The sequence below is a fragment of the Acomys russatus genome, chromosome 4 (genome assembly GCF_903995435.1).
Source record: "Acomys russatus chromosome 4, mAcoRus1.1, whole genome shotgun sequence".
Taxonomy (NCBI): Eukaryota; Metazoa; Chordata; class Mammalia; order Rodentia; family Muridae; genus Acomys; species Acomys russatus.
Window position 1 is genome coordinate 79,902,009 of NC_067140.1, and position 16,595 is coordinate 79,918,603.

Here is a 16,595-nt window from a genome sequence, read left to right on the forward strand (position 1 = left end):
TCTCCAGCCCTGCTGCAGCTAGCTCACCCAATGCCGCAGCCGGCAAGGGGCAGGGTCAGCTCTCTTGTGTTCACACCCTTGGGGCCCAGGTAAGGTTCAGGGCCCACTCTGTGAGGGGCAGGACAACTCTCCCACCTGCTGCAGGCATCTATGGATGAGCACATCTCTCCCACGCCCTGTCACCTCACAGCAGAATGAGCCAAAGTCTCTTTTAATCTACCAAGATGACCATGTGATTTCTGTTCTTGGGACTATTTAATTGATAACATTTGTTGATTTCCATACATTGAACCATCCCTTGCATATCTGGAATAAAGCCGGCTTGGTCATGGTGAATAGTCTTTTTGATGTATTCTTGAATTTGTTTGCAAATATTTTGTTGAGAATTTTTGACTCTATGTTCAACAGGGAGATTGTTCTGTAATGTTCTTTTTATCTTGCATCTTTATTTGATTTTGGTGTCAGGTTAATACTGCCTTTGTAGAAGGCATTTGTGATTATATTTGTTTTCTGTGACTGTGATAAAATATCACAACTGAAAGTGACTTAAGGATGAGAGGGTTTTGGGCTCACAGTTGTAACGGTAGGAAAGGCGTGGCAACAGGCAAGGCCTGGTGGCAGGAGAAGGAAGCTTGACACAGGAAGTAGAGAGAAGGAACAGAAAGTGTGGAGAGGTCACAAACTCTCAAATCCTGGCTCCTCCAATGACGCGCTTCCTTCGGCAAGGCACTTTCTCTTTAAGGTTCTGCCCTACAGGATGCCACCAACTGGAGACCCAGTGTCCAAATATAATGGCCTATGAGGGACATTTCTCATTTAAATTAGAACAGTAATATTTCTTCCTTTTTAAAAATTTTACAGAATAATTTGAAATGCATCAGTGTTAGCTCTTCTGGGAAGGTCTTATAAAATCAACCACTGAATCTGACTGGGTGTGGACAATTTTTAGTTATGGGATTTAAAATTTCAGTTTCAGTTTCTTCAGTATTTCTACCTTCTTGCTGAACTCCTCTTTCATGTCATCTCTCACTGTCCTTGTTCAGCTGTTTGGGTCTCTGAGTATACTCAAAATCAATTTTTGAGTTAGCTGTCTGGAATTTCATCTTATTCACTAGATGCCATTATCATAGAGTTAGTCATTTTTAGAGTCATGTTGTCTTGGTCTTTTGTGTTTCTTGTTTTGGTATTGAGATTTATGCATCTGTCATTATTTCTTTGCTAGAAAAAAACAAAACAAAACAAAAATAAAGACAAAAACAAAACAAGCTGAGCACATGTTTGTAATCCCAGCACTTGGGAGGAAGGCAGATCTCTGTGAGTTTGAAACCAGCCTACTCAGTCTACAAAGTGAGTCCAGGATAGCCCAGGCTGCATAGAGAAACCTTGTCTTGAAAAACAAACAAACAAACAAACAGCTATGTGTTTTGAGGTGAAGTACGTGGCGTGTTCCAGTGGGCTGTAGTTGGACATGGCAGAGTTGAGTGTAATTTAGAAAATAGTTTCTCAGTCCAGGAGTTGAGGATGCCTGGTACAAACTGCAGCTCCTGGATATTACTGCTGTGCATCTGTTGTCCTCGCCAGTTACAGCAGTGGCCCTTGACTCCAGTAACTGTTGGAGGATAAATGACCAAGGACAGTACAGCGTTCACTGGGGTTTTAGTAAGATTGGGATCGAGAGGGAAGTTGAGTGGGCGAGGCTAGAGATGAGTATTAGGTTGAATTTGAAATTAAAAAACAAACAAACAAACAAACCAAGGTGAGTAAGTGTCTAAGCAAGGCTGGCTGTTGGAGTCCACGGATCCTAGAGACTGTTCAAGCTATGGAAGGCTGGGATTGAGTAAAAGAGGGAGAATTAGGATGAAAGAATAAGTCGTAAGAATAAAAGGGACGAAAGTATTCAGGATAAGGGTGAAAAGTATAGAAAACAGTGCTGTACTGTCAACTGGGTAGAGAAACATTCAAAACAACCCGAAGACCTAACTGAGGTAGGTAGCTAAGCAAAACTATCATGAGCCATAAATGCAGGAGTGGAGACCAATTACTAGAAAGTAAGAAACAAAAAGATGTTTATAGAGTGAGTTGCTGGCACAGCTGTGTGGAGCTAGCAGGTGAAAGTCTCAGATCCCTCTGTATGGCACCAGGCTCTCCTGCGTCAGGAAGGGAGACACAGAGCTGTAGTTTGTCTGTAGTTTCTGTGTTCCATGTGGTTATAGTGTGTGCACATGTGGACCTGTGTGTGTGTGTGTCCGTGTACCTCCTTTCTTGGTAGTTGCCTTGGACCACACACTCTACCTTGGCCTCTTCTGAGCCTGGAGGTCCAGTGTGTGTGAGACACAGCACTTCCCTTGCAGTTTCCACTGTTTTCTTACAGTTCTGGTGGCTCTATCCTTAAGGCTACTGGTGACAGCTATGAACTAGAGGGACTGCCCAAAAAGAATCACACAAGAGCCCTTTTGGGCAGGGCTGGTATTGCCCAAGAGTGCAGGTGAGGAGATAAGGCTCCTTAATGTGCCACATCACAGCTCCTGTGACTGACTGAGTCAGCAGTGTGTCTTTCTTTGGAAGTCTGGAGGACGCTGGGGGCCTTATGATTCTTATTTATTTATTTATCTATTTATTTATTTATTTTGGCCTTGTGATTCTTAAGGTGGCTCTCACTGCTCTCTCCCCCCATAGGGTGAGAAAGATTTTAAATCTGCGTGTGTTTGAGGACGAGAGCGGGAAGCACTGGTCCAAGAGCGTGATGGATAAGCAGTACGAGGTGCTGTGTGTCAGCCAGTTCACCCTCCAGTGCGTCCTCAAGGGAAACAAGCCCGACTTCCACCTGGCGATGCCCACAGAGCAGGCTGAGAGCTTCTACAACAGCTTCTTGGAGCAGCTTCGCAAGAACTACAGGCCGGAGCTCATCAGAGGTAGGCGGGCGGGCTCAGGCAGCCCAGTGGCAGGACGCCTAGCAGACTGTGGGAGGCCTTGACCTCACACTGAAGAACAGACAGAGAGCAGTCTAGGTTTTGGATTCAATTCCTCAACACCAAAACATCGCCCCCTCCTCAAATAAAAAGAAACAAGTGAGATTAATTGTAAATTATCTATAATTTATTAATTATAAGATTATGTGTGTGTGTGTGTCTTTGTGTCTGTGTAGGTATGTTGGTAGGGAGGACTCAGGAAGCCAAAAAATCCAGTCATGGGGGGCGGGGTGAGTTGAAGACCCTGAGGAGTTTCCTCCCTTACTTCAGGGCTAGTGAATTTGAAGAAAACTAGGACAGTTGACTGGCTCAAAACTGTTGTGTGTCATGTCCTCAGCAGGCCTTGAACTTGTCCTGCCAGTCCATCAGCAGGGTTGGTGGGGGGAGACAAAAGCCTTCAAGCCTTTGTCTCAGGTTGAGAGGGTGAGGAAGAAGCTGGCCATCTTTTCTTCACTGCCCAGACCTTTATTTCTTTATTATCATTGTATGTAAGTGGGTGTGTTTCTTTTAATTCTCTCCCTTATAAAATGTGTCCATTTGTCATGGAGGGACAAATGCAGCATCTTTCTGCTTTTGTCAAACCCTAGCCTTTGCTTTGTTAGACAGGGGAGTGCAGTTCTGCTTCTTCTGGAAATGGCCCCATTTGGAACTCCGTCATGAGTCGGCTCATGGGTTCATCTCTTGGGTCCTCTGACCTAGCTTCACTGTGAGCATGCTTCTTCATAGAGGGAGCGATTCAGTCAGGTCCTCTGAAGAGTTTCTTCTTTGCAGAGCCAAGGGTTGGAAACTGCCAGCATTGTCTCCCCTGGTGCTAGATGCTCATGGAGTCGTCCCATTTCTGAGAAGTATCTGATGTGTTTCAGGGGGCCACTCTCAGTGAGGAGCATCGACACTGCCTGTGAAAAGCTTGATGGAATGCAAGACAGCTTCCACCCAGGTCCTGAGGCAGGAGTGCTTCACGGCCTCGGAGATGCTTTTAGTTTTGAAGTGGTATGCGTTTTATCCAGAGCATCACATGAAGGGCCTGAGCAGTGTGCTGTCTAAACGATATCGCTTTATAATGGGTCAGCATTTAAACTCATGGGATAGGATCCATCTAATGACTTTTATGAACCGTGATGGGAATTTTTAATCAAAAATTGCAGAGTTTTAAGCAAAATTTGTCTCTATAACTTTTGGACTTTCGGAAGGTTTTGTCAGCAGAGCCGTGCTCTCTTGTGGCCCTAGTTCTTCAGAGTGCAGAGCATGTGGTGCATGTTCCATGCATGGTGCCGCAGTGCATGCAGTGTGTGTTCCATGCATGGTGCCGCAGTGCATACGGCGTGTGTTCCATGCATGGTGCCGCAGTGCATGTGGCGTGTGTTCCATGCATGGTGCCACAGTGCATGCGGCGTGTGTTCCATGCATGGTGCCACAGTGCATGCAGCGTGTGTTCCATGCATGGTGCTGCAGTGCATGCGGCGTGTGTTCCATGCATGGTGCCACAGTGCATACGGCGTGTGTTCCATGCATGGTGCCGCAGTGCATGCGGCGTGTGTTCCATGCATGGTGCCACAGTGCATGCGGCATGTGTTCCATGCATGGTGCCACAGTGCATGCGGCGTGTGTTCCATGCATGGTACTGCAGTGCATACGGCGTGGGTTCCATGCATGGCGCTTCCGATGGCTTCTGAGAACTGACTTCCAGCTCCATGGAAAGCCTTTGAGCCGAAGGGCTGTGGGAATGTAAGCACACTGCTGAACACATTCTCTTTATTTGGGCATCTTCAACTAGTAGTAGTTCAACTAGTTTTGGCGTTTCTTTTCACTTCCTCTGCTTTCATGGTTGACTATTTATTTTACATTTATAATTAGTCCTTCACATTTCCAACAAATGTCCATTGGATCCCGTCCATGTTCTTGGCAGTCAGTAGCCTTGGTTCTTGTGGTAGGTAGTGGCCTGTTGTCTCACCTGGTTTCCCGCTGTTTGTGAGCTGTTGGTGATGTGGCCTCGAGCCCTTTCCCTGGATCGACATAGAATGGGAGCCCGTCTCTGTTGCCCCCACTTTATTGTTGTCAGTATATAGCATATCGAACTACCCCCACCCCCCTGGGTTTTTGACACAGGGTTTCTCTGTGTAGCCTTGGCTGTCCTGGACTTGCTTTGCAGACCAGGCTGGCCTTGAACTCACAGAGATCTGCCTACCTCTGCCTCCCTAAGTGCTGGGATTACAGGCCTGAGCCACTGCACCCGGCTTGCACTACATCTCTTATTAGGGGCTTTAGCTCTTCTGGCTCTGTGTAGAGTAAGAAGTTTCCATTGATCATCGGCTGTGTTTTCACAACAACCCTATCAGATGGTCAAGATGTTACCTTTGTTTTACAGATGAGGAAGCTGAGGTATATCAGGGTAACCCACGGGAGTTAGTGAGCGAGTCACAGAGCCTGAGATCACGTGGGCATCCATCCCTAGAGGCTGATGTTGTGGACACGAGTGATCAGTTCACCATGCGATGCACACCTGGCCTCTCTGGCCTTGCCTCCTATCCTTCTGCCTTCACCATGTCTATGGAGACTCTTCGGCCCTCTGTGCTGTGCTCAGGGAATTCAGGGAAGGGTTGTGAACCTCATGAAGGTTTTGTAAGGGAGCAATATGCCTGGCTTGTCTTTCAACTGAGAATGATGTCTTAAGTCTTCTTCTTACTGCTGCAAGTATTGTAGTGGTTCCACTCAGGCAGGTGTAGTGTTTCCTGTCAGTGAGTGCTGTCCAGTGGGCCTGTTACTTGCTGAGTGCGGAGCACAGCAGGAAGGAGACTGTCCTTGTCTAAAGCACCTCACAGCCTGTGTGGAAGAGAGATGCTGAGTGGGGTGGGGGTTGGGGGGGTTGGAGGGGCTGGAGGGGCTGGAGGGGTGGGAGGGGTGGGTCCTCGTCATGGTACCTGCTCTAAAAGCCTCATGTCCTGTGGAGCTCTTGAAACTCCTGGCACTTATGGGGAAAATGGGATAAGAAGCAAACTTCCCGTGACTTCCTTGTCATTTTCATAAAATTACAGTGGGACTTTCTGCCAGTGGGAACTACGCATGTGCACCTCCCTCTCTGCTCCCTGCCTGCCTTTCTGCTAAGATGGCCTGTGTACAGTTATCTACTCTACTTTTCTCTGCAGATGGTATTTTGTTCTTGCTGTACTGTCCTCCTTGCCTAAGAATCCCACCTCTGCTCTGACGTAGCCAGTGTGGTAAATGTACTCTTTTTTTTTTTTTTTTTTCCTTTGAGACAGGGTTTCTCTGTGTAACCTTGGCTGTCCTGGACTCACTTTGTAGATCAGGCTGGCCTTGAACTCACAGAGATCTGCCTGCCTCTGCCTCCCGAGTGCTGGGATTACAGGCGTGTAGCACCGCAGTTGGCTGTTAGGTGTACTCTTCAGTGTTTATTTATTTATCTATCTATAGACATAGTTTTGCTTTTGCTGTTCAGCTCAGTCTGGCCTTGAACCTGTGCTCTTACTGTCTCAGCCTCTCTTTCAGGGTTCTGGGATTCTAGGTGCGTGACAGCACATCTGGCTTCTTATTCACCATTAGATTTGGGGACGTTCTCACTTCAGAGCCCATGCGGAGCCTCCTGTGAGGAGCGGTGCTCAGGCCTCAGGCAGCGCGCCTTTTCAGGAGCTCAGGCTGTGCCCTTGGGCTTGATTCCTGATACTCTGTGCTTTGGCTCATGTGTTAGATCTTCTCGACTAGCGCGCTGCGTCACGTGTTGGAACACGGCCACTCTGGGCTACTAGTGGCTGGCCATGTGCATAAGTTGGAAATACCTTTCCTGTGTCTCCTCCCCAAACTCTCTGGGCCTCTTCATCTGCTGTAGTGACCCTGGGCACTGGACAGGCCAGCCTCAGAACAGAGTTCAGGCTTCCCCGGGGCCCTCTGGGTCCTGCATTCCTGGAGTCGCTGGGCTGTCTGGGATAGCTTCTCTTTGCATTGGGGCTGAGGCGGGGCTGGGAGTCTGGAGTGCTGGTGTACTTTTGCTGGAGGAACCACGGAGCATATGGCCAAGTCTCTGGGAAACATATAGGCATGCCAAGCTGCACATGTGTGATTGGCCTAAAAGCTCCAAGAGGTTTAGGCAGCTGTAGACAGAAGAGCAGAAGAGACTCCAGTGCTGAAAAATCATTGTTGGGAATATGACAACTCGGCTTCTGTTTTTGTTAGCAGCCTAGACATTTAAGCTGCGACCAGAGGTAAGGGAAGATGCAAACTGTGCTTTCAGAGCATGTGTTTGTGTGACCTGTTGGGAGGTTTCTGGTGTGTTCCAGTGAGCTCCGTAGGCATGCACACCTCCCTTCTCCCTCTCTGCTCCCTGCTAAGATGGCCTTGTGTACAGTTATTTGCTCTCTTTTCTCCTGTGGTCATGCTTGACTGACCTCATCCTCCTGGGCCTCCCTGTACTGCCCAGCTTCTCAGAAGCAGGTGATCCCAGTGTACTTGGGGCTCTAATGTGGTGTTGCCTTCCTCTAGGGCAAGGATTCTGAGAACAGGTGCCCAAGACAGGAAATAGAAATGTCAGGCCTGGAAAGTGGTACAGACTCACTTTTACCACATACAGTTGGTCCCATCAGTCTCTCAGCCCACTGAGGAGGGACATATGGAGGGAAGCTAGCCCTGCGCTGCAGGAAGTCATGTCAAAGTGTGCAGGACCGTCTCCTTCCTTTCACAGCTCATGACCCTGGTGCTTTCTTGCTGCCTGTCTCTTCAGATGACTGCTTAGGGGAAAAGTCCTAGTATACCAGTTTGACAGTCTTCCTCCTCTATTTTAGAATGAGCTAGCATTGGGAGTATTTTCATGAGACGCCAGACCACTGGTTCTCAATCTGTGGGTTGTGACCCCTTTAGGGGTCAAACAACCCTTCCATGGGGGGTCACCTAAGACCATCAGAAGACACAAATTTACATTATGATTCTTAACAGTAGTGAAATTACAGTTATGAAGTAGCAGCAAAAATAATTTTTCCCCTCCTGGTGCACACTACTGCTGCCAACAAAAATAATTTTACAGTTGAGGGTCAGCACACACGCGGAACTGTATTAACGAGCCGCAGCACTAGGAAGGGTGAGAACCAGTGCTCCAGACTTACTGAGTGGCCCCAGGAACCAGAGCCAGTGGTGGCTTCTACAGCCAGCCAGGGACCTCCAGCTTGGGATCAATGTTGAAAGCACATAGAAAGTGGGGCACTCTCTTAAGTTAAGGGCTAAACAGACGTTGCTTTTACAGTCATGGAAAAAAATAAATGTTATACCAACGTGAAGTGGTTGAAAAGAAAGGTTCCACCCTCCCAAGCTTCTGGTTCCAGCACTGAGTCATGTATTGCGGGACCTCAGAAGGCCTCCCAGGCAAACCAGGAGTTACTGCAGTGTTAAGAAGAACTCTCCGTGTGTTCATTCTCTGCAGGTCTCACCTGCCGTGGGCTAAGAGCTAGAGAAGTGTGGGCAGGCAGTAAGGCAGGCAGCAGCTGAGGATTGCCCAGCCCTGTGCCCTGCGAGGGACATCCATTATGTCCAGGCCTCCTGCAGCTTCATAGTGCACGGACAAGGCACTGGGAGCCGCCGGGGACCACGTCTAGGTTTTGCTCTGTGGTCAGTAGCTAATGCTTATGGATTCACTTAATTTCCTACCCTTCTTACTGCTTAAATCATTTTAGCAGCATGAGTGAACTTTCAGCAGATGCTGACTTCAGCAAGGACTGTGAGGCGAAGTCAGGCAGCCATGGTGATGAGATTCATGGGTGTGGCTTCCCTGCCATGTTTAGAAGATACTGCTTCCCAGCAGGTACCTGGTCCTCTGGCTCTCAGACTTGTTCCTGTTCCCGCTCACATGATTTTCCAGAGCCTTTGCTGTAGGGGCTGCATTACAGATGTATCACCTGGCCAAGGCTACATAGAGTTTCTCTGTCTCAAAAAACAAAACAAAACAAAACATCAATTGGGAGTGGGCATGCCACAGTCGCGTATTTTCTGAATTTTGACAAATTGTGGCTTTCTCTAGTGGGCTCCATCTATTTCAAAAAGAACAGCCTTTAGTTGGGAGGCAGAGGCAGGTGGATCGCTGTGAGTTCCAGGCCAGCCTGGTCTACAAAGTTAGTCCAGGACAGCCAAGGCTACACAGAGAAACCTTGTCTCGAAAAACCAAAAAAAAAAAAAAGAAGAAGAAGAAGAAGAAGAAGAAGAAGAAGAAGAAGAAGAAGAAGAAGAAGAAGAAGAAGAAGAGTTTTACCTTAAACATTCATGTAGAGGTTTTTGTTTTGTTTTTGACGTGGCGTTTGTTTCTGGACTCCTAGTTTCATTTCATTGTTCTGTTCTTTTACCATTTTGATTTGTAGTAAGATTTGAAATTGGGACATCCGAATCTTCTTTGTTCTGTTTGTTTGTTTGTTTTTGTTTTTGGAGTCAGGGTTTCTCTGCGTAGCCCTGGCTGTCCTGGACTCACTCTGTAGACCAGGCTGGCCACAAAGATCGGACTGCTTCTGCTGAGCACCCCCTCCGCCACCCCCCGGCCCCCCCAGCCTCTCTGTTCTTGTGATGGGTGTGTGACCAGGGGGTTTGATGCTGAAGTTCAAAGGCGCACAGTCCCGCAGTGGAAAGCTTCCTCCTCTTCTCCCTGCCCCACCTTGCTCCCCCAGCTTTCTAGAGGAAATTAATTTTACTACTTTTTCTCTTTATCTCATGTGTGTGCTGATGCAAACAAATGTGAATGTTTGGCTTTTGATGTAAACGGTAGCATGGGATAAGCCGTCTTTATCTCCATGGTAATGAGCCCCAGAGACTCTTCTCGCACCAGTTTAGCTCCATGCCCTTCCATCTCTTTGCTGGCAGCCAGGCAGTGCTTCTGGCAGGGACATGCCTGGCTCACTGGTGCTTCTCTGGTTGGGCTACTGGACTTTTGAATGCTTGGGTCTTATCCCCCTTTATTCTCTGCCACTTTCATGCATGTGTGCCACATACCTTGATCATATCCATTGTCACCCTCATAACGAAGGGCCAGAGTGGGCCCAGTCGGATCTCCACTGATCAACTCATGGTGTTAAGATCCGTACCTGAAGGGCAGCCAATCAGAGCAAAGGGCAGCTAGGGGACAGCCACAGAAGCATGGAGAAACCTCAGCCCAAGTCCAGACATCTGTGCTTGGCGTCCTTATATGGTTTGGGATGTCATCTTGTGACTAAGCGTTCATGACACAGGAATACCATCTGCCGCCCACCTGGCCACAGGCCAACCAAAAACCATCCTGCGTAACTGCCTAGTAGCCCACCAGTCAGGTTTTAGATTACCCGACTCTTGCTGGAATTCCCCTCTTTACCCATAGAGAGGCCTGTGAGCCAGCATCCAGGGTCACCATTTTGTAAAGTGGTTGACCCCTGCATGCAGTATTTTTGCTCTCTTGAAATAAAATCATTCTTGCTGACTGCATGCGTGAGTGGTGGTCTCTGAGAGGCGATTTCAGACTTAACAATAAAAACTTCTCACAGGACCAGACCCATCACATCCCCCTCCCAAGTTAATGTCCCCATTTTATTATATATATAATAAGTAAAAAAAAAAAAAAAAAAAAAAAAAAAAATATATATATATATATATATATATATATATATATATATATATATATATATATATATATATATATATATATATATATAAAACCCACTGAATCCTTAGTGCTGCTCATGTGCATGGGCTCATCCACTGGGCACAGGCAACCTTCCAGTGGCCAGACTCTACAGAAAAGTGGTTGTCCCTGTCCCAGCATTCATCAACTGCTGGCAGCTCTTCAGCTAGGGGTGGGGTCTCAGCATCCTCTTCTCCCTCCTCCCTTTGAACTGGCTTGATCTTGTACAGGTCTTGTGTAAAGAGCCACTGCTGCTGTGGGTTCATGTGCCATACCAGAGTAGTTTTTGCCTATTAAGAATAGTTCCGGGGCCAGTGAGATGGCTCGGTGGGGCAAGTGCTCGCTCCAAAAGCCTGGTGACCTGAGTTTGAGCCCCAGAACCCACATGGTGGAAGGAGAGACCTGACTCCTGAAAGTTATCCTCTGACCTCAGTGCCATGCACTCATGTACACACACATACCACACTCATCACACTTGTACACACACACACCACACCACACCACACACCACCACACCATACACCACACCACACCACACCACACTAATACAATACAACCCGTAGAGTGATACAAAGAATGAATTTGTACATATACCACTTCTTGTGGAGGGCATATAGCTGGGACAGGCTCTCAGAAATGGGACTGAAAGATGTGCTAGAAGGCTGCTGCACTCACCACCATTTGTGACATCCCTTTTTAAAAAAAATTATTTATTTATTACATACACAGTGTTCTGCCTCCATATGCACCTGCACATCAGAAGAGGACACCAGATCTCATTATTGATGGCTTTTAGCCACCATGTGGTTGTTGGGAATTGAACTCGGGACCCCTGGAGGAGCAGACAGTGCTTTTAACTGCTGAGCCATCTCTCCAGCCCGACATCCCTTTTTTTTTCCATAGCTTTGTCAAGAGTGTATTTTAAAAAATATTTATCATCATTCATCATCACCATCAACATTATTATTATTATTACTAGTGTTCTGTCTGCATGTGTGCCTGCACATCAGAAGAGAGCACCAGATCTCAATATAGATGGTTGTGAGCCACCATGTAGTTGCTGGGAATTGAACTCAGGACCTCTGGAAGAGCAGCCAGTGCTCTTAACCTCTCTCCCGACCCAACACCAACAGAGTGTATTTTTAATTTCTAGAATTTTTTCCATCTGTGTGATAATCTCATTGTAGTTTTAATATGCAGAATGTGATTGAACATTTTTTAAGATTATTTTTACTTTTTCTTTTTCAGAAAACTACTTCTTAATTGACCTTGTTCTTTTTTTTACTTTATTGTTTTACTTTAATCTTCAGTCTTTTCATTTCTTTTTCACTTTTTGTTATGTGGTCTATTTCTTGTCTATTTTCTTGGTTTCTTATTTCATTTAGTTTTTAGTTTTGCTAAGTAGTAAATTTATGGTCTGAAAATGTCAGAATTTTGCATGGCTCCTTTTTCCCCCACGTGTGATCCCACAGCAGAGTTCCCAGCCTTTCTGCTGACATTTGCATGAAACAGGATGCCTTTTCCTGCTGCAGCCACTTTAGTCCAAGATGTCAGTGTCTACCCTGCCTCCAGCGTGGTCTCCCTAGGCAGTGCTCACAACAGTTAGCCTTTCCGGGTAGATGTTTAGGTTGGGAAAGCCGTTAAAGATTATGTGTACTTCTCAACAGTAATTATAAGGACAGCAGTGTGTGTGTGTGTGTGTGTGTGTGTGTGTGTGTGTGTGTGTGTGTGTTTATCTGTGTTCATGTGCAGAGGGTAGGGGAGGAGAAAGCGTTGTGCCTTCTGAGGACGGTTGCTCTCTTTCTGGGGCTACAGGAGTAGCTGCAGATGGTCTCTGGCCGTGGGGCCTCCTTGTTTGGGACATGGTCATGGGTCAGGTCCCTCTGGTTCACCTTTGCTTCTCTCAGGCTATTCCTGCCGTGCCTCCTTTGTCCCCTAAGTTCCGACCTGGGTCAGAACCTTGCTGTGCAGTCCCTCCAAGGCCACCGTGCTCCCAAGGCTGTTAACTATGCTGTAGCCAGCCATCTTGCCCAGGCCTGCCCAGAGGTTCTGCCGTGAGGCTGAAGGACTGTGGGAATAGAGTTGATACCTGAAGCACATACACAAGGAGATCGCCTTTGCTGGCAGCAGCGGGGACATGCACGGAAGTTGAACGTTGCCCTCTGCCTTTCTCAGACCTGGGCAGAAATTCCAGTCCAAGTTCTACGTCACATTCAAGTTCAAAGACAGAGACGTCTGAGCTCAGGAGTCTCTCCCTGGTTCCTCAGCCGCTCTCAGAGGAGGAGTGTCTGTGTTCAGCCTGACACAGGCTCATTTAGCAGCCATGGCCAAGACATTTGCACACCTGTGTTACAGAGGTGTCCTTGTAAACACTGCAGCACTCCCACGTGGGCTCCTGTGCGCCTCCTTTAGCAGGTGGCTTTCTACTTCCTATGAGGTTACCTAGCAGGGTGTTGCTAGGGACCGCAGAACACACACAAAGATGTCGAAGCAAAGTGCAGTGGGCAGAGACATCGCCTAGAGTCCCTGTGTTAGACGAGATGAGCTTCCTTGATGGCTGTGAATTCATGATTCTAGCACCTAAGCTCAGTTAGTTTATCTGCCAGCACAGGTGAATTGTGGCCCTAGGTGTTTGCCAGCCAAATGGTTGTTTCCTGCCAAGCCATGTTTTATGCACTGTGGTTCGTGTTTGAGGGTGGCCACTTTCTATAACCAGACATTTTTGATCTTGGGCCTAGGTATATCCCTTTCTCAAGTACCCTTTGCCATGAAAGCCTGGGCCTGGGCTACCTCTATGCACAGGGGTAGCACAGCCAAGCACTTTCAGCCGGGGATCCTGGGCCTGGGAGAATCTACGGTTCTCCCCCCTTGATCCTTCCATCATCTCCAGTATAGAGTGGAGTTCTATACTCAGGCCTGGCTGTTCATACTCTGAGAAGCTCAGTTACTCATACTGTTCCCATGTGCTGACAAGTAGCTGTCTTCCCAGGGAAGCCTGAGGAGGTGTCGTTCCTAGAGACTCTGGTTTCCGCTGAAGGCTCCTAGAGTCCTTGCCACTGCCAGTCAGCTTGCCTGGTGCCAGGCATCCGTTGCTGTGTTACTGTCATTGTCCCAGTGTGGTGCACTGGTGTCGCCATGGCCTCCGAGGAGGCAGGGATGCTATGAGGCCCTGCCATCTCCATGGAAGCAGGCTCTGCACATGAGGCTAGAGCTGCGTCAGATGCCAGCAGCCTGCCAGCGCCCCTCCCATGAGCTCCGCCTACACAGTCCGGGCATTCAGCCCCGCAGCTTGCCCAGTGGCCATCGCCTTTCCATGGCCTGGCTTTTGAGTCCATTCTTCTTCCCCAGGCCATTTTTTTTTCCCCTGCTTGATTTCTTCATGTCTGCAACCTGTGTGCCCGGTGCTGGGGTTTCCAGCAGTGACTCCTCCTTCCCTGCTTGTGCTCTGAACAGGTCAAGAGTGGAACAGAGAAGAAATCTGGGTGAGGAGAACACTTCCTGGGTGGAAAGGAACTGCCTATAGGAGATGGGCTTGGTACTCTTGTCCAGTACCGCGTTTTCTAACACGAGGCTTGAGAGTGAGCCAAGTCCCAGTGGGCCACGCTATGCTCTGACGGTGGAACTTTCATTTATCCAGGCCAAGAGGCAGTAACGCATGCCCCTCGTTCACTCCATTTTCCTTCAGTAACATTTGTGGTGGTTGTTTTTCCTGGGAAAGTGATTATTGCTCAGATTGACGGTATACTATGGCAGGCAATGGTAGACACGCTGGTAACAGTGACCAAGGCTGATACACCTTCATTGCATCCATGATGACTGGCCACAGATTGGCGCTGTGGGCCTTCTTGGGATGTGGTGAGAGTCAGTCGAGCATTGTCTAGAGGGGCCTGGCTGCCAGCCTCGCAGGCAAATAGTGAATCCTCATGTGAGGGGCTCAGCCTCCAGCCTGGTTGGGAGGAGCCTCGAACAGCTGCTGTTGGAAACCAGCTTGTAGACGCTGGGCCCCAGCTGGGAGTTTTCGTGCCTGAAACATGTGTTGCAAACATGTTTGACACGTGCTTGTCCTGCAGTTCTGGGTGGAACTCCAAGATTTATATTCAAGAACAACTCGATTATATCATCACATGAAACCAGATGTAATTTTGTAGATATGTCCTTGTCTTTTATTTTTAAAAGTGTATTTATTTTTCCCGGCCAGTATAATTTTTCTTGGGGACTTCACCCTTTGATCTGGACTGGAAAAAAATGTCACCATTTTAAGACCTCTTAAAACCTGTCTTTGGATTTATTGTGTGTACAAATGGAAATTCAGATAATAGTTCTGTTCCCAACTGAAGAAAAACAGGAAAAGAAAAATAATTTCTCACTACTTGGAATGAGAACCGTGGTGAAACATGCGCTGCATATCCTGGCAACCGAGACTCAAGGCTGACGATAATTTCCTTCCTCCTGAGTCTGCCTGCAGCTTCCCTGAGGAGTGTACATGGCGAAATTTGCTACTAATTGTAGCCATAATTTTAGCATGCAATTAAACACATGATTTCCTTCCCAGCTGATGTCTTTTTAGCTAGTGTGACACAGATAAAACAAAGGCTCTGTCTATTTGAATGGCCACTTTAGTCACTAGAGATCACAGAAAGTTACTCCTATTTGGGCACACTCGGCTCCCTACCGGGGACCAGATTATCTTGCATATAAAGAAGGGTGGACACCTTGGGTGCTTTTACTACAGTCTCCAGTGTTACGGTCTGTGCGCTGAAGAAAACCAGTGTTGGTGTGTGTGTCCTGCTAAGTCCTTGTAAACCGAGTGGGGAGAGTCAGAAGGGAAACCTGCGGTGTGGTGGTGGAAGCCATGGTTCCTGGAGAAAGACTGTGTGTTGGAGTCGTGAGGCTGCTTTAAGCCCAGTAGGCCAAAGAGTGGGGATTGCTGTGAAGAGCCTTTACTGGCTATGGGGCAAAAATGGCCTCCCTCAGTGGCCAGGCCACTGTTCCTTCCTGCCACCGTCACAGCATGCTACTCGTGTTGTGTGTCCTTCGTGTTTCCAGGTCTTTCTTGCCAGTTCTCTTGGGTAGTCTGTGCCACCTGTGCTGTTTATCTAACCCCCCTCCTCTCCCCTCCCCTCCCCTCCCCACCCCGCCCTTCCCCTTTCCTCCCTCTTCTTCACAGGGCTGGCTAAATTTGACCTATATTGGCCGGCAGGCCCTACTGCCCAGTTATGTTTTGTTTTTTAAATTACTTTGTTGTCCGTGTGGTCTTTGGGCAGATAAACCTGGGGTCTCCAACTTTTGAATTTGTTTGAATTGTTCTTTCAGACGGCAAGTTTGGTGCCTGTATGCAGGTGCACATTCAGAACGACGGGCCGGTGACCATCGAGCTGGAGTCCCCTGTTCCTGGCGCTGCTAGCTCTGATGCAAAGCAGGTAAGCCCGAAGTGTGGAGCCCGCACCGTCTCGTGGGTGCGCGTAATGTGCCAGTCTCTGGAGCAGTCCTCATCTTGAGGTGGAGGAGACACTTCATGGCTGCAACTTCATTTGAATTTAATTTTTCTCTTGTCAAGAATGCGTTTTCACACTGCTACTCCTAAGCATGTGGCAGGTTCAACCATGCAGAGAAAGTGTTCTTAGAAGGGTCTGGTGTAGCTGGGCAGTGGTGGCACACACCTTTAATTCTAGCACTTGGGAGGCAGAGGCAGGCAGATCTCTATGAGTTCAAGGCTAACGTGGTCTGCAGATTGAGTTCCAGGATAGCCACGGCTTCGTAGAGAAATCCTGTGTCAAGGGGAAAAAAAGAGTCTGGTTTTTCCTAAGGGCTGTTCTTGGACTAGGTGTAATGTCACCCAATTGCCACTGTGTGGCAGCAGAGCAGCAGCCCTGGCCAGTGTACCCGGTGAGCATGGTTACCTGGGTTGGGTTTTGTCCAGGGTGTGGGTGGTACAAGAGCCACTCAGGATTCTTTATAAATCTTCATTTTTCTAAAGCAACATCTGACCTGGA

General features: G+C 47.9%; 1 protein-coding gene across 1 annotated transcript in view; it reads left to right on the forward strand.

Annotated features, from left to right (window-relative positions):
• The window catches only part of Dtd1 (D-aminoacyl-tRNA deacylase 1), a 31,834-nt gene extending 15,734 nt beyond the window's left edge, over positions 1 to 16,100 (forward strand). Inside the window, exons 3-4 of the mRNA XM_051144930.1 lie at positions 2,677 to 2,912; positions 15,916 to 16,100. Of these exons, the coding sequence (XP_051000887.1) occupies positions 2,677 to 2,912; positions 15,916 to 16,100 (421 nt within the window). The remainder of the gene's footprint in view (positions 1 to 2,676; positions 2,913 to 15,915) is intronic.
• The last annotated feature ends 495 nt before the right edge of the window (positions 16,101 to 16,595 follow it).